Below are 26011 nucleotides of genomic sequence, written 5' to 3'. Positions count from 1 at the left end.
GGAGAGGGGGAGAGGGGGAGAGGGGGAGGGTTTAGTACATATATGACTTGGCATCCCTAATACTCATAACCTACAAATTGGGTTAGGAAAGTTGTAAACAGAAGACAAACCATTTCGAAGGCTGTGCTAACGTGGGTGGGTCAGATTTTGCTATTTTCAGAAGCACTCGCATCGGGTTTAATTCATGATGAGGTGGCTCTATTTGAGCCATTTCTATTAAAGTAATGCCAAGAGACCAAATATCAGCCTTGTAATCATAAGGCCTGTCTTTAGAGGTCTCGCACATTACTACTTCTGGAGCCATCCTGCAAAGAGAATAATGAAGAACCAGATCAGAAAATGCACTTTTAGCTGTTATTAAAAAGGTTCTAAATCAATGAATTCACAGAAGCTTTTTAAGAAGCACACTGCACCATCAGTATATTTACACAGTATTTTATGAAGCTTGTGATATTAACAATCTAAGTAATATTAAAATATTAGTTCATACTAAAAGATTAGCAAAACAGTGCACTTACCAGTATGGTGTACCAATAAAAGAATCTCTTCTTTGTATTGTTCTTGTGTTTTTAGCTGATACTCCAAAATCCGCTGAAAGTAGAAAATAGAAGGCTGTTAACTGAGTGGTGGAAAACATCTCTCATATTTTTAAACTTGGTTGTCTCTTAAAATGTTATATGTTTCAGAGAAAGCACTCAGCAGTATTAAGACTTCAAAGTGAGAGAAAATATTTGTATTTTGATAACTGAGTGCTAAGGTCCTCTAGCATTTCTAATAAAAGATGCTGCATAAATGTCATTCCCCATTGCCAAAAAAAGTAATGCTTCTACTGAGTAGTGTGGGACGAGACCCATGTACGTATTTACTGTAGGAATAAGTTGGTTCAACTACTTTAATTAGAAAATAATTTATTTTGCCTATGAAGGCTTTATTCTTCAGACATGGCATGTTAGCACTCTCATTAATTCGACGACTCATTTAATTTTTAATTTCAGGATTCAAATTCTCATAAAGCTGGATTTTCTCTTTATCTTACAGGTTCTTTCCATATGATCTTTCACTTTATATTAAATATCTGAAAGCTCATATATGCACCTTTGACGTAGCATCCAACCAAAAAATCAATTTTATCTTTGCAATTAATTTTGCTTGTCTATAAAGCACTGTATTTTTCACATAGGAAAAAAAGATGACATTTAAATAAGTGCTATGTGTTTGTTTTAGATGGAACTTTCTTCATTAAGATCTAATTATCAGAGCAAAGGGACAAAGGAGCCATATGTTGCCATCTTTAATCTGTACAAAGTTACTTGATTGGCTCAACACTTGAGAAGCCTAATTTTGTTCTGTGGGAAAAAAAAAAAAAGGATTAAGAGAGCTATTTATTCAAATGCAGAATCTGAAATCTTGAGGGACTATAGATATTGAAATAATAAAACTTAACATCTTATAAAAATAAAATGTAGTGAAGGAAAATTATCTGCCATTCCTGTATTTGTACAACAAGGAATTACCCATTTCTTTATGTACCAGAAGCAAAATACAAATAGTTTAAAAGGATCAGAAAGCTCTTCTCAAAGGATGCTGTACACTTTTCAAAACTGAGGTAAATATATCTTCGGAAATCTGAATTAGCAAACATGGGTATATCATTAAATGTACATGTGGAAGAAATCAATCTCCCTGTGGTCTGAGCTGTTAAGCAGTGTCTTGACAGCCTGCACAGTTCTGTGTATCAGCTAAGCTTGGCAAAAGCTTAAAATAGCTCCGGTCTGTATGAGGAGGCGCCAGGTCATGGGAGGCAAATTAAGTGAACAGAAACAAATGATGCTCTCTCTGATCATTAGACTCTTGCTATGATCTCCAATATTTTATTTTATTTTTACAGTAAGTTAGTGATTCTATTTCATTTGTAAGTAAGGCCTATGAGACTGAGTCTAAATCTTCAGGCTTTCAAGAAAAGCCAAAGCAGTGAAGTCACTCACACTTGGCAGATGAAGGAAAAGGCACGTTCAAGTATTATACATACAAGTAATTATCCTGTGCAAGGAAATCCATGCAAAAAGGACAGATTCACTTAACTGATCGATGTAGCAAAGCAGGCTTGTAAATATTCTCAACTTCTTAACAGATAGTGCACTATATCTTGCAGAGAAACTGATCAATATGAGTTAGGTAGTAGATGTATTTGTGAATTTGGACACGTCTTGCTTACATTCAAAAGGAACATTTGAAGCAAGGCTGCATATTTAGAGCCCCAGTGTACTGTGCTGATCTGATTATCATGACCTCTACTCTCTTGCATCCAAAGAAATACAACTATCACACACATCATGCAGAGAGAAGTTTCTGAAACCAGAATGCAAGCTGCTGTGTCATGCAACTATGACACTGGTAGTGCTATGGTAAAGGCTGACAGCTTGTACACATTTGCCCCTGATGAAGCCCTGAACAAAGTGGATCCAGAGAATTCCTCTGTTTTCCTGGCTGAATGAGGGGATGCTATTCACCACCAGTAGTCCTTTGTTTGTTTCTTCATGGAGGAATCCTCATGGATTCCCTACCACATCAGGGGGAAAATGTGGATGATGTTTTATATTTAGATTAAAAAATAGCAATCAACAATAGTACACTTGCATTCATTTTCTTCCAGATTGTTCTATCTTGATTTCAGTGCAACAATTTAAAAAAGCATGGAAAAATTAATTAAGATTATTACTTCTCTCTCTCAATAATGGATAAGACAACAGCACTAGGTACTGGTTTTTGGTGATTGTGAAGGATGCTCCTTTTATCATCTAACAACTTCAAAGGGAAGTTCTGTCTGATGTTACCATAGTAAAGATAAGTATAATTAAGAACATTATACTAAGAAACAATAGGACCTGTGTCTGACTTGAGGCAACTTGATATGATTGATATGACTCCTACCCCTGTTGATTTTGAATTCTGAAAGATGTGCCAAGTGTTGTTTAGAACATTTACTCAAGCTTGCTTTTCTTTTGCCTTTTTTTTCTCCTCTCTTCATAGTAGCAACTATTTGCATCTGAAAAAACTCTCATTGTTATACTGATATTTCAATGGATAAATACTCACCTCCGCTAAACTAGAGCCTAAGGAAAATACAATTATAAGATCATGCAGAATTCTGGGAAAGACTTTCATATGCAACATGCTTACCTAGTTTAATGTCTCCATCTAATGTGAAAAGAATATTGCCAGCTTTTAGATCTCTGTGGATGATCTTATTTTCATGCAAGTAGTTCAGTGCTTCCAGTGTCTGCCTGCACACTACTTTGATCTGGGGCTCTGTTAATGGCCTTTCAAGCTCTGCAAGAGAAAGACACAGAAACAAACACAACATTTTTGCATTTTATGTTGTGTGTTCACAGCAATCAGTATAGAAGTATATGTGAAAAATAATTAATCTGATAGATTCTGAACTTCATATGTCATAAAAACTTCCATGTTAAAATATTTGCTCTTTTCAGTAAAACTTTCATCCCTTGTACCCCAAACCCTCCTTATTATGAACTACATATGCCTAAGTATCTGAAAAAGCAATAGTTTAGAGATTGGATCTTTTGTGTGGTACACCAACATGTTAAAGACTAGATCCTTAACTTACTATTATTAGCATTCACTTAATCAAAGGAATAAGGATAGAGAATAACTCTAAGATTGATGCACTATAAAATTTATCACAACATAATTTGGAAGACAGCAGGGGAAGGGGAAGAATGAGATCCTGAAAAGGGCTCATCTAGATTCTGTTATAACAACAGAAAGCTCCATGAGCATATGAGAACAACTCATCACATTCACTTAAAAGATCAAGACAAAAATGTGTTTTGAAAAGTGAATAAACACTTTTAAAATAAGATAAAATTAATCTAACTGAAGCAGCTATTATGTCCATAGAGGTGTAAATGCTAATTTAAAACCCCTTTTATTCAACACCTAGCACACTAATTACACAAATATTTGCATTTCAAAACAATATACATGTAAAACAAGTATAAAAATGTATAATTTAAATATGTTATTAAGCTTATTATTTGAAACAATTTATTTACCCAACATTACTGCATCTACTGCTCCACCTGCACAAAATTCGATCAGGATCTGTGTATAAACAAAAGAATACACAAATTACAAATAAAATAGTTCTGCTGAACTGAGCCATTGATAAGGGAGCATTATTGAGAGACCCGAGTATCAGACTGTTTGGCCTTGACACATCATTTCACTAACCTTTGCGAAAAACCAGCCTAAAAGTAGGGCTGTGCTGCTCAAGCAAACTATTTGGAAAAATGCGTGGAGATCCTCAGATAGAAGTTTTAATCCAAATATCAAATTGCATAATAAAACTTATAAAACCTCACAAAACAGTCACCTTGAATTGGACTCGTAATGTGATTTTCATAATCCCTGCAAACTCATTTCTCAATTATTAAACAGTACTTCTGTACTATAATCTCTGACTGAAAAGTCCAAGAGCTACATGATTTTCCAGTAGCAGATGTTATCTCCTATATAGTTTCAGATGAGATGAAAATATGGAAAAATACTCTTAAACATTACAGGAAATGAGTAAATTCCTATGTTTACATTTGTTTTGCTCCATTTTCATTGAGGTCGACAACACATCAAGGCTTTTATCGCAGAATCTAATAATGCTAGAGCAACTTCATCTCCAGTTCTCAGTTGCCATTTGAAACAAAGATAAGCTGCAACTATTTTGGAGCACAAACTTTGCTGACATGTAGGACAAAGCACATACACAAAGGAGAAAGAGAGTACACAAAGGGAGTTAGGAAGGCAAGAAAGAGGAAAGACCATCCAAGACTGACAGCCCACCCTTTCCTGTGTGTTTTTCTTCTTTAATTTAAACTTTAAAAAATAAATTATAATTTTCAGTCTGACAAATAGTAAGTACTTTTTGTCAGAATCCTAACTGAAATATTTTGAAATATTCTGGAAAATATCTTAGTTTTTCCCTTTATTGTACTTTTAAAATCAGAGTGTAATTGCCCATAAAAGAGGAAAGCTCAAATTACACCTTATACCATAACTTATATACTTATATTTAACTTGTATACTTATATATACACCACTTACGTTACATATTACTTCAAATTACTATTATAATTAATCCTCACAAGAATGATACTAACGAATGTGTTATAAAATGCAACTCTTTGTAAATTCTTTAAACCATTACTCCATTTATGTGCTTCTGCATACCTACTGCCACATAAGCTAAGTGTAGAAAATTGTAAATTAATAATTTTTCTCTCTAAAAGCTGTTTTTTGTTCTGACAATCTGACAAAGGCCTCTTTGGCAGAGAAACTGTTTCTAAAACTGGAAAGCAAAAACATATTTTATGTCCAACTAACATTCTTTTCTTCTTTTTCTCCATTAAATTCTGTTTACTTACCACATCACTACAGCCCTCCCTTTGATGATTTCAAGCCTCTGCATTTCACTCTAAGTATGTATCTACAATTTTATTTTAAAACTATTTACTCCTCCTCTATCTTTATTCTGTCAGTGAAGCCTATCCACTCAGTTTCACTTTCTGCCTTCATGCATGCTTGCTTTCATGCTGACCTTTATACATGGAATTTTTTTCACTATTCCACTGTTTTATACAGTACCATTTTACTCTGCATTCAGATCACACCAAGTTTTCACAAAGCTCATCAAAATAAATCTACATTAGGAAACATAGTATTACATTTCCATTGTTTTCAGACCTAAGGGATTAAGCCTATTTATAAGACTCCAAGGAAATTTTCTTTGACTGGTTTTAAGTATCTTTTTAAATTATAGACTATTAAAAATGTATTATTTGTACAATTTCAAAGGCACTTACAAATACTGCACACTGGCTCACTTAAAAGAAAAAGTTGTGTTTTCACAGCTAGAACTATTCAGGGCACAGGATACAGCAGAAAAGCAACATACATACAGCTGGATTTTAAGTACATTATGGTTCAATTCCTGGTAAACTGTCCTTCCTGAACATACCAATGAATCCACTCATATCTCAAATACATACTTCACAGGCTGATCTTTTCAGCACCTTTGTCATCTGCAGATTCTGAATCACATTCTAAATTGTGTTAATATAATTAAAATCCAAGGCCTGCTTTTATAAATAAGCACTAAGAACTCCCTCCATACACCAAATGGAACTGAGTTTTAGATTCAAACTCCTGACCAAATGATTCAGTGTAGCTCAATTTTACAGTGACAATTTCCTAAAAGTCAAACTCATCATTTACAAATTAGTTTTGAAACAGAATAGTTATTACAATAGTGACAACCCAGAAGAATGTGATTGACAAGTGACCTTTTAATAAAGCCAAGGAAAAAAAAAAGTAATTTCAGTAACTTTTAAAAATAAATACAAGCATTTAGAGAAGAAAAAAGTACGTACCCACAGATTGTTTTCATAGTAGAAAGCATCTAGAAGCTTAACAATATTAGGATGATCACAGGATGCTAAAATATCAATCTCAACCATGTAATCTTCAAGTTCTTCTTCTGATTTTGTATCAATCACCTTTGCAGCAGCCAGTACTTTAGTTTCTTTGTTCTGAGCCTATAAAACAGATATGTAAATTTAACCAGACAACTTTCACCAGCAAAAAATCCAAACCAACAAATCCCAATTAACCCTTCTGTATGACTCTCCTGCCTTCAGTTTTCTTCTCTACAAGGAGAGACTACCTGCATATTAAAGACTAGAAAAATTCTAGCGGAAAAAGGATGTAATAGCTTTTCTTGAGATCAAGAAATAATGAAAGACAGGAATATAAAAAGACTTCATTCTTGTCACATTCCTTAAACCAGCATACAGCCAATGGCCTAGGATCCTTACTATTTTGTATTACTAAGATGAAATTCTAAGCTGATCCTCCAAGAACTGTCAGCTACCACTCGGCAAGGAATATGAAGTAGTTTCCACCCTCCAATTTCTGACTGCACATTCTTGCTCTTCTGACACACTCCACGTCGCAGCAGCACGGCTGTACCCAAGGCCACACAAGGTAACAGATCCTCTACCACTCATCCATAGGTTGCACACTTCTTCAGCCAGAAGCTGTAGCCAAGCTCCCATCTCAAAAAGCTGCCATGTCTTCCCTAATTTGTCTGGGCATTTTACTCTCTTCACTTCAGAAGCCTAGGAGCAGTTCCACAGATGGCTGCTCATTGAAGCTCACCACCCTGAAAGTGCTGCCAGCCTCTGCTGTAGTACTCCACACCTTCAGACTAGGGAGTTAGAACTGCTGTGGTGACAGGCCTACATTTACTCCACCTTACTTTTGACATTCAAATGAAATTGAGTAAGAAGCAGGGACACAGACTGTCTCCAAAGCAGCAAAAGAAAAAACCTGAAAAAACCTGCAGGAGCAATTCTGACTCGTGATGTGAAGCATCACAAGGTGGTTTGTCCTGTCTCTCTGCTGGTGCAGCTGTTGCAAATCCAGCAAACATGAACTCAGGACAGGACACTGCAAGAATCCCAAAACTTGAGTTTTGTCACCTATTCTTGTTATAATAGTATGAGACAAAGCTGATATGAGACAGCAAGTAAGAGTTCTAAGAGTCATTTCCAAAGTCTAAATATTATTACTTTCACAGGCATAAATAATTATCTCAATATGGCAAAATAAAAGATTTAAAGTTAAATGTTTACAATAACATTCAATAAAGCAGCAGTAAAAGCAATACACACTTACAGCATAGTCCTAGCTGATAAATCTCATGTTGAGGACAAAGGTTTTCTGTAACACTTATTTTTAGCTCAATATTCTTTCCAAAACAGAAAAACAACCAATCCTCTCAACCTCAATATTTGCCCATTTTTTACAACAAAGATAAGAGATCTCTATAACATTATTGGAAAAGAAACTACCGAGTTTTCCACCACACATTCTAATAATAAAAAGGTCTGCTTAACAACACAAACATCATTTGGTTTGGTTTCATGTTCTATAGAATGAAAGACCAACCTTCCTACTCTAGAGCTGCATTGTAAATTAAACATGAAGGGTGAAACAGATGTCTGACTCCACAACAGTTAGACTTGGTAGCTTTACATGTGCAGATAAGTGGCTGTTAAAGACACTTCCTAAATAATTCAAATATTAATTGTAAATTTACTTTTTTTGATACATGCCTTGAAGCGGGATACTTAAAAAAAAATAATCTGAAATTAATTTTCTGCACAAATTTGCAAGCAAATTATATAACAATAATAATACTTTGTTTAAATAAAACTTCAAACTTCTACATCAGGTAACAATAACTGATGTTACCGTTTTCAGATTCAGTTTCACCTTTGAGACAGCAGAAGAGGGACTCTGGTACACCAGTGTGCATGATTACATGCTAGGCATTTACTGCATTTATAGCATGTGTTACTTTTTTTCTGTTGACAGGGTACTTTGTATTTTGATTGTTCCCAGATCCGTTTGCTTGAAGTAACTAGAAATCTGTTCTGAATAATATTCTTTTAATTCCTCCTTGTGGTAGCTCTATTAAAACAACTCATTGAAAACCAAAAGTTATTATAGAGACAATACGATTACCTTTATGAACATCTTAACTATTATAAGAAAAAGAAATGTACACCTTTGTTCTGACTTGAGATAGTAAAATTTTGTAGGTCTAGATCTAGACTTTTTTTCCAGTTCTCAAAAAAAAAAAATAATTAGCATGTTTTCACCACATATTTCTGAGGACAGGTAAAACAATTTAGGTATGTATTAAAGTTACACTTGGAAAAAAAATCTTTATATATTTAAAATGTTATTTTAGAACTCCTTTTTGAAGAAGACATTATTCATCTCCACCCCACAATGCAATCTATAATAAATACCTATCTACGTGACATGCTGTAAGAAGCACATAAAAAATACACTCTTTTGAACTGTGTAGGAAATGATTTTACTGTTCATGCAGAAGATATATGTGGCACTGTATTGAATGGGGAAAAAGCCCAACTCTGGATTAAGAGGAACAAAAAGCACTTGTAGTTTTGTGTGGGCATGTTTGTTTTTTCTAGACTTTGGCTGAAGTCTTTCTTCTGCCACATAACATTCTCCAAAGGTCAGAGCAGTTGTTGTGGGTGCAGTCTTGATTTGCATATACTCATTTTGCATTTGTGCACATGAACATTTAAAGTCAAATAACCATTCATGTTACTCAGGGGTTGCACCCTTTCAAAATATGTCCTCTAACAGTAGCTCAGCAGATTCTTCCTATATTTTAGCTGTCAACTACCAATTAGAGTTTTACCAAAGATTGCTTAAATACATTTCATTATGCTTCCATGACAGGTGATTTAAGCTTCAGTCCTACACTAAGAAACCCAAACTGGCATCTTCAGTGGTTTCAGTTAAATCCTGCCTTTCATGGAGACAAGGAAGAAAGGTGGGGGAAAAAAAATCTTTCTTTCTTTGCATTAACAAAATATGATCTTTTCAAAAGATTCATACAATGGTTGAAAACTGGAGTAACTCACTCCCCCAAGATCTGACCAATGCACTATGACATAGATATAATTAACTAATATATGCAACAATACATAAATATTGCAATCCTTCTACTTGGACTATATATTTAAGGTTACTGTAGCACATGTGAACTTAAAGAGATAGTAACCACAAGGGAATAGCAAACTATGTTAAAGCCCAGGGCTTGCAATGGATGGCAGTCCCATGGCTAGAAAACACCCAGAAAAATACTCTAAAATTAAATACTTTTACAAAGATGAATCGCAGGTTTGCATAGAATAAATATGATCTTGTAAATTAGAACTTGCAAAATACTTTCTGAACCCAAATCCCTCAAAAATGGCAATGACATCTAATGCACAAAAATGCTGTAAACTTTTGAAAAAGCAGTAGTGAAAGACAGAAAAATAACCATTCCACACCAAACCAAGATCTGCGAGTATATGAAACTGGTGACTCCTCCCTATCCATCCTGGATTTTTATACAGTATCATATATCCAAATACAAGTTCCAGAGCTAGAAGCTCTGTGAAGAGACTGATAGCTGAATATTAAAAGGCAAGTTTACTGTCTGGGCACTCAGCCAAGCTGCATATTCTCAGCCATGGACAGCAGGGAGAGCAGAGCCACCGTTCCAGAGTAATAGGATTACAGCTCAGAGATAACTCGGTGTTTCATCTTTAGATGACCAATATGAAGTTTCAGCCTTGGTTGTGAAGAGCTGTTTCAGTTTCCTATCACAAGCAAACGTTTCCTTCCCAACTGTGCACCTCCCCTCCTGTGACACAGCATGTAAGACGCTGAAGTATTAAACACTATTTACAACTGAAAAAAGTTAACTATGTCCTTCATCTATTATTCAGCCAACCAACAACAAAGCTGAGATATGAGATAGAAAATTGTTCATCACCTTTCTTCCTGATGGCTGATGTCTTTTGAGGTGTTATATAAACATGCTGCATGTTCTGCAGGCAGCCAAACAAATCAGTTAAGAAGGTTCTCCGTTCTGACTCACTCTTCTCAACAAAACTATAGTCATAATCATAGATCATCAGGGGTTCCAGAAACTGAAAAATCACACGTGCCATTACTCAAGAAAAGATGTTTTTGAACAAACAGCTACACTTGTGTAAACCTGGGATTGTCAGATCTAACTCCACATATGCTTTCTGATGATGTCCAAGTAATCAGTACTGCCAAACTGTCCTTGCACAATACACAGACAAGAGCTGTTTCTCAGACCTATCAGGAAGCAGTGGATCTCAGGCTTTCTTAAACAGAGGAATCTATGTATATATCAATATATCAACTATACTGGACTTTGTTTTGTATACATTTACTATATCATGTCTAACATCGTCCTGCGCATTTTGAAACTAAGACTGCATGACTGACCAGAATCAGGTGTTCAAACATTTTGAAACATGGAAAGCTGTTCTTTGTTAGTGAATTTTAGAAAAAAAAAAAAATCAACCTCGAGTGATCAGATAGAATGAAGCATTCATTCTAACACTGAATGTTAAGAGAAGTAATTAAACGTACCAGTTTAAATTCAAGAGTAAATGGCTACCCCTGCAATGATAAACTACAGCTTCTACAATAAATCACAAGCTGGGCCAATCAAGGAGATGGCAACCTCCACAGATTTCTGGAAATTAAGATAAGCCAGTAATTTCAAAGAAGCTATATTATTTTGTGCAGTCTTAACTGCACAATGTTTGAAAATGCAGTAGTAATTAGAAGAAATTAAATTCCATTTTTTTTCTGAATTATTCATATGGTTGGTCCAAGAAAATAAGAGCCAGCTAACCTCAGTTATACCAGCAAACACTTTCTGCAATGCCTGTTACAAAATAACTATTCAGAAGAAAATGGAAGGCTAGTAGCTACCAAAGAAGATGATGCACACTTGAACTACAGATGATCAGCCAAATTTTTCCCTGCCTGCGCAATGTATCATAACTACCCAATACACAGTATCTTCTAATTAAGAATTTTTTAATGCCAGGGAAATAATCCTGAAATGTAAGTGTAGGCAAAAATATCTCTATTTCCTACAAGCAAATAGTATCACTAACACAGTGGAGCCCAGGGTTCAACCCAAGCTACCAAAGTACATCTGGCACTGCCTTTGTGGCTACACTAGTTTTGGAATGGTTTCCATGATAACTTCAGTCTTAACATTATCCTTGTACTTTTGCGGTTCTTCTGCTTCCTCTGTAATTGGCTTCTGAGGATTCCACAAGTTATTTTTGGGAGTGGCATGGAATATAATTTTCATGTTTAACTTCATGATTTCCTTTATGTATTTTGATTAATTCTATAGTATTCTGCATTCTAGCTAAGCAGAGTTCACCATTGTCCTGATTCACCATTGTGTCACTGAAAACAGAAGGAATATTTATGTACATCTTTGAAAAGTACCAGAGGCCAAACTGACAAATATATGCAAGATAACTGAAACTTAAATGGAAATTATATCAGGTTTTAGCATCACTCTTTGAGCAAATCCATTTTAAAAAACCAGAATAAAAATTTAAAACAAAACAAAACTGCTAAAAGTTGGCATGAAAATCTCCAAAATACGCTGTGTTTTTTTAATAATAACATTGCTATTTTCCCTTGTTGCACGATAGCTCACATAAAAGCAACAAGGAAAACCAGCTGACAACATTGAGAAAACATTTCTAACTAAAAGCATTAAGTGTTGTCAGAGGTACAAGTGAAATGGACTGGTTGTTTGGGCTGTTTTTCCTAAATTCAGTTATAACAACTGCACATACTACTTGCAAATGTAGCACTGAAACACACAATTCTGCATTACAATCAACTCCTATACTTGAGAAGGGGGAGGTGTGACAAATTAAGATTTATCCCTGCAGTGCTAAGCTGCTTTGCCAGTATCTTTCATCTGCAGAGGACACAAACAGTTGCCAGCAGAGGTTCTCTCCATTTTATTCAGCTTCAGACAATGTCAAGCCCAAACTGACTGAACTTCCCAGGAAACATAGTAGCCCATTGTATCTTCATCTTGGATTACAGACATCCTACAGTTATTTATTCAGTCTTCTGTCATTACAAAAAAAAACAAAACAAAAAAAAACCACAAAATAACAACAACAACAAAACCCACAATAGTTACTTCTTATTAATTTAGAAATTTATTTTGGTCCCTGAAGCTTAAAATTAAGTCCTTATTCCAGCAAAACCCACCTTTATTCCAGATGACAGAAATTAAAAATGCTTTCAAGACACAATGATATTAAGAAAAAAATGTAATCGAACAATTGCTAATTCTAGCTCTACACTAGAACTACTCATAGATAAACCAACAAGTCAGACGTGAAGCTGTCTCCAGACTGCTGTTTCTTTCAGAAAGTTCTCATGCTGCCAAGTTGACAGTTGAGAATTTTATTATTTGTTTTTGAGAGTTCTTAGGATTTGTTTGAACACAGGACTTCAGAAACCTCTGATTCCTTTACCTGGGCTGACTGTATGTTAGAATCTTGCTTCTAAGGCATTTAGCATCTGTACCAATGCTTAGTTCACCTGAGGTGAGATTTCTTCCAATAACACTGGAGCCCAGGGAGCCAGTGTTACTCCTGCTGGAGACACCTGAGGTTGTGAAAGCTAACCCTGTAGCTTTCTGCACAGATGTACCACAGAGCACTTCTGTTTCATGTAGCACTAACTCATTTTGTTTACTAGCACTTTATAGACTACACAATGTATTTTTATTTTTTTTTAATTCTGTGGCTAGGCCAACCCACAGTTCCTCCTTGCCCTATTCTTTGGAGTTTGGTTACAAAACAAAACTGGGATCTCCTCTGCCCAGAGCCTTCACCCTGATCAGACGTAAGATGGCTACAGCTGTTAGCTGACCCATCATAGCTATTCATGTGTAACGAAACGATTCAAAAAAGCGCATCTGAATTGAGCATAGAAAATTGTTTTTCCAAACTGAAAATGAACAAGTCACCAAAATAACAAATAAAGAAAAATGAGTGTCTCTTTGGACTGTAATAATCCTTCAAAGGCCTTCTGACATGTTACTAGGGAAACTACATAGGCATAGAAATGAAATGTGGTACAGTCATTAAGTAAAATAAGTTCCTGTCAAAAAAGTAAGGAATTTTAATAAAAGCTCCACATTTCATATAATAGAAGGAAGGCATTGAAGGACCTGTATTAAGGCAACTTATTTTATGTATTTATCATAGATGGGTTATAATAGATGTCACCAAACTGTTATTTAAAGAGTATACATCTTCCTAGCTCAAAAATACAGACAGTTTGGGAAAAGGTTCTGTATAATTTGATACTGCAACATGAACCATATCCAAGACTTGCAACAGGCACAGCTAAATAGTCAGAGGAAAAGATTAACTAAAACAAGATGAAGCATTATCATCCCATTTTGTTCTTTGTTTTGCTAAAATGAGCAACAAATTATACTTCATATATTTTAAGGGAAAATATAAACTATATAGGCAGTTTAAGATTCAGTATTTGACAAAAAGACAGTTGTAACAGTGAGAAATGAACTGTGACTACATCAATGCCACATTAAAACTAGTAACAGCTCTTGCACAACCAAAGCATCATGTTCCTCTATGCATGCTCAAGTCTGTTGAGATGAAACTTCTATTTCTGATGAAAAAAGGAAGTAAGTAGCTTTTGACAGCTTTCATAAAAAAGCTGTAGAACATCTTCCCTGTATTTTAAGTAAAATTATTATAGAAACTCATTTGTGCTCTTTATTGTATTAATATATTTTTTAAAGAACTGGAAATTTAGAATTATTGAGGGAAATTATTGCTTCCTTATGTATAGATCTTTAAAACAATTAAACAGAAACCAACCACAAAGACAGAAACAAGAAAAACAGAAATCAATATAGTTAAGTGTCCTTCAGCTCTCTCAAGTTATTTTCAAGCAAGTTTTACAATGAACTTTATTCATTCCAAAATTCATTATGATGTTATATGCTGTTTAATGCTTGTACAGCCTGTGACTTGCCAGTAGTTTTCCTAAGTAACGACCCTAAAGCTACATACCATCTTCCCAAAACAGAAGTTGCATCTCCTGACATGCAAATTAGAAAGGTTGCCTCACATGTATTTTATAATGACTTAACTATCTTGGTGCTGCAAGTATGACAACTGGAGAGATAAGAAAGAGCCATCTGAATAAACATTTGGTGTTCCTTGAAAATTGGCTATTCCAGGGTCAAAAAACCAGCATCTTGGATTCTGTAAGTAAACTTCATTCATATTCAGCACAGTAATGGAATATGTTGCTTCTGATGTTGCCTTTCAGAGTAACTGTTTGGTTTGTGGGGTTGTTTTTTAATTAGTGAATTTAATCAATTAAACAATTAAGAAAACTGACTACTCTGAGAAACAATATGAATGCCAATCCTATTATTTATCAGCTGATTTCAAGAGAAATGTTAATTTTAAAGCATGATGCTGACGATAATATGTTTCAAATACTGGTTTGTTTTTTTTTTACTTGCTGCTTGCCATTTTACTGATTAGCCTAATTCATTCAAAATCTACCTAAAATGCTAGTGATAAATTCAAATGGCTGTAGGAATAATTGCATTACTTGACAAAATTATTAACAATTAATCCAGATAAAGAAATTAAGATAAAATACTTCAACTCTCTCTGCCAAGCTTGATGCACAAAATATGGAAAGGGAAAACAGCTGCTTTACTCACTTTGGCAATTAATGAACTTGTGGGCTTCTATCAGTAAAATATTTTAATGCAATATAGGAACAACATTCTTCCTCCAACAGAACTGCTGAGTATCATGATAAAATTAAACAATCTATGTGGTTAAACACAGAAGATCTTCAAGAGGAAGTAGTGTTCTTGTCTCTTAACAGTGTGGCAATGTTACTTTTAACGGAATTATGAAAGCTTTATTTTGCCCATGCCCCCAAGAACTGACAGCAATTAGGATGCACCAGCACAGCTGCTGGAGATAAAAGTAGTTTTCTCTTTGACAAAACTTCCCCATTTCTTCTACTCCTCCTTTTTTCTCTCTCTTTTTTTTTTTTTTAAATTATTATTACTCTTTTATTAGGCTGAAGGCTTTTTGAAGCAGAGGGCTATCTTTTGTTGTTTCTTTGTACAGTGAGAGGGAATGCAGAATTTAATTCCTTTCAAAAATTAACTAAGCCATTTCTTGATTCAAAACACATCTAATACTTCATACAACAGAAGTACATCTATTTTTTCTTTTGCCCTGACAAAAAGCATTAAACTGACATACCTTAACAACTTCAGAGTATTGATATATCATCTTAATGTTTTCCCTTCGCCCCTATTTAAGCCCATGCTGACACTGTCCTGTCATTTTTCTCTTACATCAGCACTGCCACTTGTCTGGCCCTCCCATGAGCTGGTCTGGGGAGCCAAGAAGATTACATGTGCAATCAGCTTTTGGGTTGTTTAGTTCCTTGAATCAGATGACCATAGGGCTGGCAAGCACCACACCTGTCATAAGGAAGTAGAAGGGAATGAGAATACACTAACACAACTCATTCACCTGCATCATTAGATAGCCCAAGCTATCAATAAATAGGAAACACTTGACAGTATAACTCATTTATATAGTGATTATTAAACTTTCAGACTTCCCACCCGAGAGGTGAAAAAAAGTGGACAGTTCCTCCTTCTTTCAGGTAACTTATACACTTGGTTAGTGCATCTTCACTGGTACTAAAAACTAGCTGGAAAGGGTGAAAGAGTAAAGACAAGCTTGACTTAACTCTAAAAATACCCATTTATCTGTGTTAATGGAGTGATTCAAGTTAAGTTTTGGAGATGAGTACAGTTCAAACTCTTCTGATCACATTTCCCAATGATGATCACTGTTCACAGAAAAATGTTATGGCACAGACCTATGGTTTCGATCCATGAGTATCTAGCACTGAACAGAACAGTTCACCTGAATGGTGAACTGAAAGATTTGCTGCATCCACAGAACTTGAGCAAGTAAGAGAATGAGAGAAGGACAATTAAAATCATTAAAGGGCCAAGCAGTTGTCTTATAAAAAAGATTGGGCCTCTTCAATTCAAACAGGAAAAGCTGAAGGTGGGGCAGGAACATGACTGAACATTACAAAGAAAAAAAAAAAAAAGGCAGCATTTAAATTGAATAAAGCCTGATGGAGACAGCTTTGAAGGAGATGAGGGTTCATGGCAACATGCTAACTGTTGCTGAAGCACTCAACTGATACTTCTACATTATTTTTACCGCCTTCTGATTACAAAGTATTAACTTTTTTCCTGGTAAAATACAAGTGAAAAGTCATCTTCCATAATGTGAAATCTGGACATGTACTAGAGAAAAGCTTTGCTTTTACACCATAAATCTGTGTCAGGAGAACTATTACTTACCAGATAAAGAAAGAATAAATTCCAGTGCAAAAAGTATTAACAAGTTATTACCATATCATTAACAAAGTTAAAATAACCTCCCTCAGAACACTGTTTTCTGAATCATGATTATGACTAAATGTTTCTAGAGAAAAAAACGCAGTTCATTCAAGTCCTCCTTAAACGAGGAAGTCTTAGAGATCTAAAATGCTGTTCAATGAGATATGAAGAAAGTAAAGGGACAGTCATCTCCAATTCATTCTCAAATTAGATGGATTAAAAAATTATTCTGCCTTACCATGGGGATTCACCATGGCTTTCATACTAAGTAAAATTATATTGATGTGGGCACAACTTAGTTTTAGGGTAGTGGCTCCCCAAGCAACTTCAGAGGATCATACAGTTGCCTTTGCACTCTCTGCTCACTCACTTTGAATAACTGCATTAATGCAAGTTTAGAAAAATACGTTCTGAAAATAACAACGTCCCTCTAAAGTCCCTTCAGTTTCAGAAACAACAACCACCAGATTGTTAGGATTGACAATTTATGGTGACAGTCACTTAGCCCTCTGTAATAAGGAGTTTTAGCAAATTTTAAATTCTCATCAATAAATTGATTTGTTATTGTAATACAATTGTATTTTTTTCACTGCTTCCTATTCTTCCCATAGAAGAAATCAGCAAAAAAAGAGAAGTAATTTCATAGAATCATGTGCTTCAGGTACACAGATTTTGGGTGGAACTTGATTCAAGCATGAACCTATGCTTGAGCTTTTCTTGCTCTAGGCTATAGGTAATTAACTAAGTTAAAAATGGCTCAAAAATGTAAACATGGCTATGTGAAGAGGAAGAAGTTTGTGCCTTTTTCTTAGCTTCCAAATACCATTCTCACTTAGCTGTTTAACATTAACCTCTCTACATAGAAATAAAATCCCACAGAATCCTGCTAACCAGTCTTAGTCCAGAGTAGTAAAAATGAACAGGAAAAGATCCATAACTTTAATATTGTAACTTGCTTTTACATACTTTTCAAACTGCATTAAGAAACATTATGTCCTCCTAAAATGAACTATGATAGTTTAAATAGGTGCATTAAATATACAAATAATCTTCCATTACTATTTTATGGTGATTATTTGCTTCAGCTAAATCTTCTGCTGCATGGACTTGAGTTGCTTTTAATCATGAATGTAGAGCATATTCAATGGAAAAACTGAAATGTCAATGGAAAATTAACATTTACAGTATAGCCTTATTTTTTGTTTAAGTATTAAATACCATTGAAGAGTGGTTTGAAGTAACCTACTAGCTTTTATTGAATATTACTTGTTGCCTCCTGTTGTTCAAACATATTCCAGGAGAACTAGGTCTTCTTTCTAAAAAGATTCTTTCCCAGTGGAGGGAAAAAAAAAAAAAGTGTTTCCACATGACAGATTTGACAGCTAAAATATCTTTCAAGCATTCCAAACTGCAATAATGTTGTAAAGCCATTTAAAAATAATCAGATAGAGGGAGTTACAATACACATTTTACATGAGTTTGGATAAAAACTATAAAACCTCATTTGTTTTCGTACTCTGCTATTATTTCAGTCTTCTTTGTTTTCTAACAGCAGATGCCATGGGTTTTCTATCACTAAACATTTAAAACTGGAATAAACCACAGTATCAAATGAAAAGACAGCACAAGCATTTTATTTGAGCAATTTGGCAGCTACTGTAAAGGAAGACAATAGGCAAAAGAGGTGAGACAATATGAATTAATCAATTCCACGTATAATCTGAATATAATTAAAGGTTATTGGGGGGCACAAAGAAACAAAGTATTAATAAGCCACACTTCAGGCACCTGCGTCTCAAGGAGTGCATTCAGTATCTCAAACCAGAAAGTTTAATTACATGCTGCCTTTTTTTTTTTTTTACACAAACACAACTGTCACTGAAGGAAAATGATGTTTAGAATCCTACATGATTCTCAAAACATGGGTCATGGCCCATGAAATTCATAAAGTCCATTCATAACTGCATTCCATTAAAAAAATATTCAAAAATCAAACTGGGGACAGTGGCATTTGAAAATATGAATCCAACAAATAATTTTTTCAAAATTGATTATGGGGTGGTCAGAACTAGAATTTAGGTCACCAACAAAAGCAACCTGTGAGCTAATGCTCTGCAACAATAGCATGTACTACTGCTTGGAGGATCATATTACTGAAGGACTAATTCCCTACCAAAGATTAAGCTCAAAATGTTCTACTAGTCTACAAAACCAGTTAAAAAAACCCCAAAACAGTACTGTAACATTTATTTAGCTCCTATATGAAAATTAAATAGACTGCATCTGACTTACATATGATAAAATATTTCATCAAGTTCAAACACCTTAAAGAAGTTTCAATCTGCAGTCTATTTGACATTAAACACATTTAGCTTCTACTTGAAATCCAAAGTTTTACCCTTCAGACAAGAAGCCAACAGTTCAAGCACTTACACAAACAGTTAGCTAGTAAACATGAAATACCAGAATAACACACACACAAAAAAAATAGGAACTTTTATAAACACAGATAAAATTACTATTTCCTATTTACTTGAACAGTTTATATAACTGTGCTTACACCCTGAAAAAGATGACTGCCTTATCAAGGAGTGATCGTGATCATTCTATATTTATACTCCACAAACTTGTCTGCAGTTTTAATTCTGAATGCGACAGACAACACATTACTCATAAGTTAAGTATTTTGATGTTGATTTTAAGCCAAGTGACTTAAAGATGTCCAAAAAGTGAGGCAAGGAATATGTGCTATACTTCTTTATAGTTATTTCTTTGCTACTGATGAAATGAAAAGGAAATATTACTTTCTGCAAACATCCATTGAAAGCAAGAAAATTATCTTTGTTTACAATCTACAAATTACTTTCTCACACTACCCCTTTCCTCAGAAAACCTGGTAAGAATGACAATAGGTCTAAAGAGCTCCATAAAGCTTTCCCCTTGACACATTTTCCAGGGTTTAAAACAGTGATGCTGCCTTTTCCTTATCTGGTATCTTCAACACACTAAAACTGCAATAGTGTGAAAATACAGATAACATTATAGAGCAACTCACCAAGGTGATCAGTAAGACTAAAATTGTTGCCTTCTATGAAGGGTCACACATCTGTTTTTTCATCTAGACCATACCCAAGCAGCTCTAAAATATTCAAGGTGCTCTAACTGAAATGTCTGTTCTTAGCAAGCTTTACTTAAAGTTCCACTTTACTTAGACTAAATATTTAAAAATTAACATTGCCATCTTATACATTAGTCTCTTGAGAGCAAATCAGCTTTCTCCTCTATCTACTAATGCCTCTATGGCTCAACAAAGCAACAGGGCATTTAAGTGAATGTTATTAATTCAGATCTCCTGAGGACAGCTGTACTATTTTACTGCTCCAGTTTAATCAGAGGTTAACTTATATAGTCAATTATAAATAAAAATATATTAGAACAACTATATGAAGTACAGCAAACAATTCTAATAAAAATTGCAAAAGCTTTGCACTAATTAATTCTTATGTATTTAAATGCAATTTAGGACATTTCCACCTGCTTTTTCTTTCCAGGTCTACAGTATGGAATTTTGGGTTCACAAAACACAGTATTTCACTGGGAATTTTCAAACATTAAATTCCAACTAGAACCAAGCATACAGGATTTCAGATGAACTCAAGTAATAGCTTTCCAAAGGGAAGTGTATATTTTATACAGGAACATTTATGAGTTTCAAAACTTCTGACAAATTCTTCTAAAGAACTAGTGGAGTAAATTATACCAGGTAAATCAAAGATACAGAACAGACTAAAATCAGCATGGAAGTATTTGACCTTAGATACTAAGTGGTCAATATTTATTACTCTGAGTGTTGTTACAGATGTAAAAGATGCCCATCCTAGCAAGCAGTGTGATACATTAGTATCATTGAGGTAACTTTAAGTTGCAATATTCGACTGTAGGAATTATTTAGATTGATGTGCTGTAGAGCCACAGAAACTAGGGAATACAAATTCTCCTTACTCTGCCCCTATTTTCTTTTCAGGTCAGACTAATTGAAGTATTCTCTAGTATTAGTAAATAAGTCATGATGCTAGTGGTGCTCAAAAAGTACTTCCAAGCAGCCACCAACCGCCTGTTCACTTTCTAGCATTAAAAGCAGTTAAGGCTGCAATATCATGAAATGAGATCAGTAAGTTGGTCCAGTCTAATTAAATCACTGTTTTAACAATGTATTTATTTATACCTATTGTAGAAGTCATTAATGCAAAAACAAGCTCTCCTGTAAGTCATATACATACATTACAGGCAAGATTATTTTAAATATACAAACAAAAGCTTAACTTAAATGAAGCAACATCATTAGTTTATGGGACTTGAAGAAACACTTATCATAAGTCTTCTATCATTAATCAGAGATGAGTTTGTAGTGGCCACTATTGCAAATTTAAGTATACACAAATAGCTAATGTAGTTGCAGTTTTCAGAAGATAATGCATTTGGGTCATGCTGTTCACCATGATTAGGGCTATCACCTTCCACGGCATTTCTTCTCTGAACCTAAAGCAGAACAGGCTTTTTAACTAAGCACCAGTTAATTGCTGAGAGTGGGAAAAATTATCTTAGTAACTATACATGAAATGCAAAGATTTGATTTTCCAAATCCCTATGAGAATACTGCAACCAGCGTCCTAGATTCAGGGTAATAAGTGCTCTACTACAAATGGGAAATTCCAATTTAAACTAAGAAGCATTAATTCAGTTCAAAACCAGAGAAGTACAAAGGATTCTCTGATAATAATTTGTCAATTTCTATTAAGATAAACTATATATTCTCTCTATATACATATACCCTATATATGATACAGGGTATTATATTGCCACATGTATTCTACCACTATAGAACCTGTTCCCATAGAAAACTTAAAACTAGTACATTCGTATAAACAATACCCAGAATTATCAGAATGACAGCCAAAAGGCCATTAATTTACTGGAGGACTATCCTATAGTGAAGAGCTCAGAGATGACACCAGCTAAACACTAGAAAAATGCCCTTCTGCAGTGCAAGAGTTCTGATACTAGTGCACAAAAAAAAAAAAAAAAGCTGGCAAATTTCACTAAGATACAGTCCCAGAACTTTGCTTCATTTAAAAAGTTAACTTAGGAAAATATCTGCATTTTATTTGGTTATGTGCATCTGTAAGGGAAAGATTCCCAATCAGGAACTTTAGCAAGAGCCACAGAACATGTTAGGCATTTTCAAAGTTTATTTTCACATCATCTGAACATTAATTTCTGGGAATTTAGACAGTAGCTTAAAGCTGATGAGAGTATATAGCACTTACACTAATTTAACTTAAAGCAATGTTTACTATGTGCACTGATCTGGTATGTGACACAGTAAAGCAACATAATACACAATTAAGTAATGTGATAGAATAATATAACTAATTTCTAAAGCAACTGATTACAATTAATGTTAAGACTAAGAGCCAAAGATTTTTTTAGGGGACTTAACCTGATCAAGTCAAGAGCCATTTAAAAATGTTTCTGTTTTGTTTGTGGTTTTTTGTTTTGTTTTTTTAAAGTAGTTCATGATCTAACTGCCAAATTTCCAAGTTGAAATCAGCCTCCAATGATAATATGCTCCTTCACTGGCTGTCAGAACCCTGGCACTCCATTCAGTAGTTCTAAATAATCCATTAAAGGCAACTAAAAGAAATTGGAAAAAAGTCTATCATCAGCAACCTCGAAATTCTCTTTACAAGGACCAGCACCTGATACTGAAGCACTACAAGGGTCTATAAATTGAAAAAGGATGGAAAACTACACCATTATTCATTAGCCAAGAGCAAAAAGAAAAGAAAACAGCCTAAAAGTGGCCTCTTTGAAGAGGCTGAAAAGGGCTAGAATGAAAAGTCCTACACAACCATAAACGTTTGCCATCACTAATCTGCAGTTACGTACCTCCTGTGATCAAAGAGAGACTTGCAACAGCGGTGGAAACACAGAGTATTTCTGAACACTACTTAGAAGCTGGTGAATACAAATGTATTCTAGACTAGAACAACAGCTTCAAAAGAAATAAGCTCTTCTAGTAATTTGGCTAAGTTATTACAAAAAAAATAAGCAAGACCCTTGTACTTGATAGGGAAGAAGAGGAATGAATCACAAGATTTCGATGCCCTTGAGACTTCTGTATGCAAAACTAGTTATCACTAGACATACCATTCTTAATGTAAATAATTTAATCAGCTAAGCTCCATGGTACTGTCAGATTCATTTAAAACTTGCTGTTGAGTTTTTATTTAAATATCTGATACTTTGTCCAGAAGATGAGTTGCACAACTAAACCAAATACCTCTCTACAGGAAATTATAGCATATAACCAACCTATCCTATTTTTTACTATAAGATCAAAATATAGAAAGCCTTATTAATCTGCCAATTCTATTTTACCATATATCTGCCAAAACCATGTAACCCACTGACTCCTAGGATCTTAAACAAAGGCAAACATAGTTTTGGCAAATGTAACTTACACTAGAGTGCTGGGGGGGTTTCATTAAAAAACAAAACAAAACACAGGAAACCCATCACACCAACAAAATAAAAGCCCCAACTCTCGCATACTTCACATTAAAGGCAAAAGGTTTAGCTCTAGTTTATAGCTTTGATTACAAAATTTGAGAAGGTATTTAATCACCATTCCTTCAGTTTCTCATTTGAGGTGTATATCCAAAAAAGAACAACCTAACACACCCTTGCTTTTGAAACAGTTTCATTCCAAGCATGCTCACATACAGGAACACAATTAAAGTTACTATCTGTGCACCATCCTGTTTCTCAAACTAGGTGGAAACAAAATGACTGCTGCTGAATACATGCAGCAGGAGACTTTCTAAAAATGGGATTTTTTTTTTTTTTTTTTTTTCTTCCTAGGAATACCTGTTAATTTTCACATTTACCAGGTGTAACTGCATGTGTAACAACTGACTACTCCAATTTCTAACTTAGGGCTTCATTTTGAAATATTCCATTTCAACAGGTAACAGTCATTTCACATCCAGAAATAAACCTCAAAGAGAAAAATCACACCCAACTGAAAAAAAACAACAAAAAACAACCAAACTCTCCTGTTCTACACAAAATACATTGAAATGCAGCATTTACCAGTTGTCTAGCTCAGCCACCTCCCTCTACAGACTACTGCTAATAAATACAGACATGCCCACAGATAAACACGAAGTGAAAAGAGGTTAGAGGATGAGAGGGGAAATGCATGTGGGGAGGAGGAAGGTACATTCAGTATTGGATCTTTGAGGCTTCTCCAGTCATCTTTATGGGACAGAGCATTATTTTCAGGAAAGGGGAATCAAAACTCCACTATGAAGTTTAAAGAAAAACTGTAACACTCTGCAAATGTTATTAGAGGCAACATCATGCTTTTATAGTCACTAAGCTTTACAATATAGCAACTTCAGACACTTTTGCCTGTCATCTTAATTTTTAAAAAAAGTAAATCATCTTTCACACTGACATGAGAGCTACCATCTAGTCTATATATTACACCAACATCAAAATAAACTAGATGTTCTTAAAATAGAACACTGACACAAATTCCTAGAGTGGAAAAACCCACCTAGCATTCCCGACTACGTGTGGTTCTTTAGCTCAAATGTACAAACAGGTAACATCGCAGTGCAATCAAGTCTAAAGTAATTTCTACCAAAAATAGCACAGGTTCCATGACTGCCCGGATTTCATAAACTCAAGTGCAGACCTCTAAACATAACTGTTTCTTGACCGAATTAGCTCTCAAAAACACTGTAAATGCTATTCTTTCTCAGGCTGTTTTGTTTCTAGTCTCAAAAACCTGCTCCAGAGTCTAATTTCATGTCAGTTCCCCAATCCTCTCATGCTTATCTGCCGTGATGTTTTTTCCACAATATCCCTCGATCAAACGTGGAGCACTAGTGCCCTTACAGAAAGTGAAAAAGCAGCCAAAGGTTCCCCTGAAAGCTAGTCTTGTCAAACACTAGCAGCGTTGTATCTAAGCCATTGTACTCGCTTGGCTTGATAAATTCTAGATAAGCATCCTTGAAAACGCTACTTGTACCAGAATACTTAAAGATTTGGAGATCAAACAGCTCAGAGAAGTTAGGAGACCCAACACAGCAATTCTGCCACACAGAGAAAACCAAGATAGTGTAACTATTTAATTCAGTGGAACAAGATAGGAGGGTGCCTATTAAAAGCGATGTGAGCACGGCCCTGTAAGCTACGCACGAGGCACACAAGCCAATCTTACTGGTCATGGGCTTCCTTCCGCATAAACACTTTAAAAAAGTGTGAACTGCACACCTAAGAAAATGCAGTATTGGTAACGTGAGAAGCCACGCTGTAAGCAAGTCCAGGAAAAAAAAAAACAACAAACAAAAAAAACCCAACACCACCAAAAAACCAACAAGCCAACAAAAACAAAATACAGGAGAAGCAAAGAGATTCAGACAGGCAGGGTGGAGCAGAAGGCGGGACAATGACCTAATAGGTCTTTTCTATCTTTAGTTTCATGAGCTTCTGTGGACAAGAGGCGCCTGGATCACACGCTCTGCTCCCCGACCGACATCCCAGGGCAGCCCGGGACCAGCCCTCCCGGCCGGGCGGCCGCTGGGCACAGCCCTCACCTGCCCCACCAGCTGCTCCGGACACTGGATGCTCACACCGGGTATCCCGAGGTGACAGAGCTCAGACAGACCGCGCTGCACTCGGGAGAAATGCTACGAGCCGTTCGCCCAGCTACAAGCAACACCAGTGACTCGAGTTTCCCCCTTTGCCCTTACCTTGAACACTTTACCGAAAGCTCCATCTCCCAGCTCTCCTATGATTTCCCAGAACTCCTCAGGGTTCAAATCCCTCTTAACGTGCTCGTATTGTTTCTTCTTCTTCTCGCCTCCCAGCTTGAAGATCTTCCGAAAGTTGAAGAAGGACATTTTGCCTGCGGGAGAGCGGGCGCAGCCTCAGCCCGCCGCGACCATGCGGGGC

The 26011-nt window shown here is 35.4% G+C and overlaps 1 protein-coding gene across 1 annotated transcript in view; it reads right to left on the bottom strand.

The window, feature by feature from the left end:
- The window catches only part of SLK (STE20-like kinase), a 42319-nt gene extending 16360 nt beyond the window's left edge, over positions 1-25959 (bottom strand). The window contains exons 1-6 of the mRNA XM_010007895.1: positions 25810-25959; positions 6447-6611; positions 4077-4125; positions 3181-3330; positions 519-591; positions 111-305 (exon numbers count right to left, since the gene is read on the bottom strand). Coding sequence (XP_010006197.1) covers positions 111-305; positions 519-591; positions 3181-3330; positions 4077-4125; positions 6447-6611; positions 25810-25959 — 782 coding nt within the window. The remainder of the gene's footprint in view (positions 1-110; positions 306-518; positions 592-3180; positions 3331-4076; positions 4126-6446; positions 6612-25809) is intronic.
- Between the last annotated feature and the right edge of the window lie 52 nt (positions 25960-26011).

This window comes from Chaetura pelagica, unplaced genomic scaffold (genome assembly GCF_000747805.2).
Source record: "Chaetura pelagica isolate M959 unplaced genomic scaffold, ChaPel_1.0 scaffold531, whole genome shotgun sequence".
Classification (NCBI taxonomy): domain Eukaryota; kingdom Metazoa; phylum Chordata; class Aves; order Apodiformes; family Apodidae; genus Chaetura; species Chaetura pelagica.
Note: the sequence above shows the minus strand (reverse complement) of the source record. Positions and strands in the feature narration are given on the sequence as shown.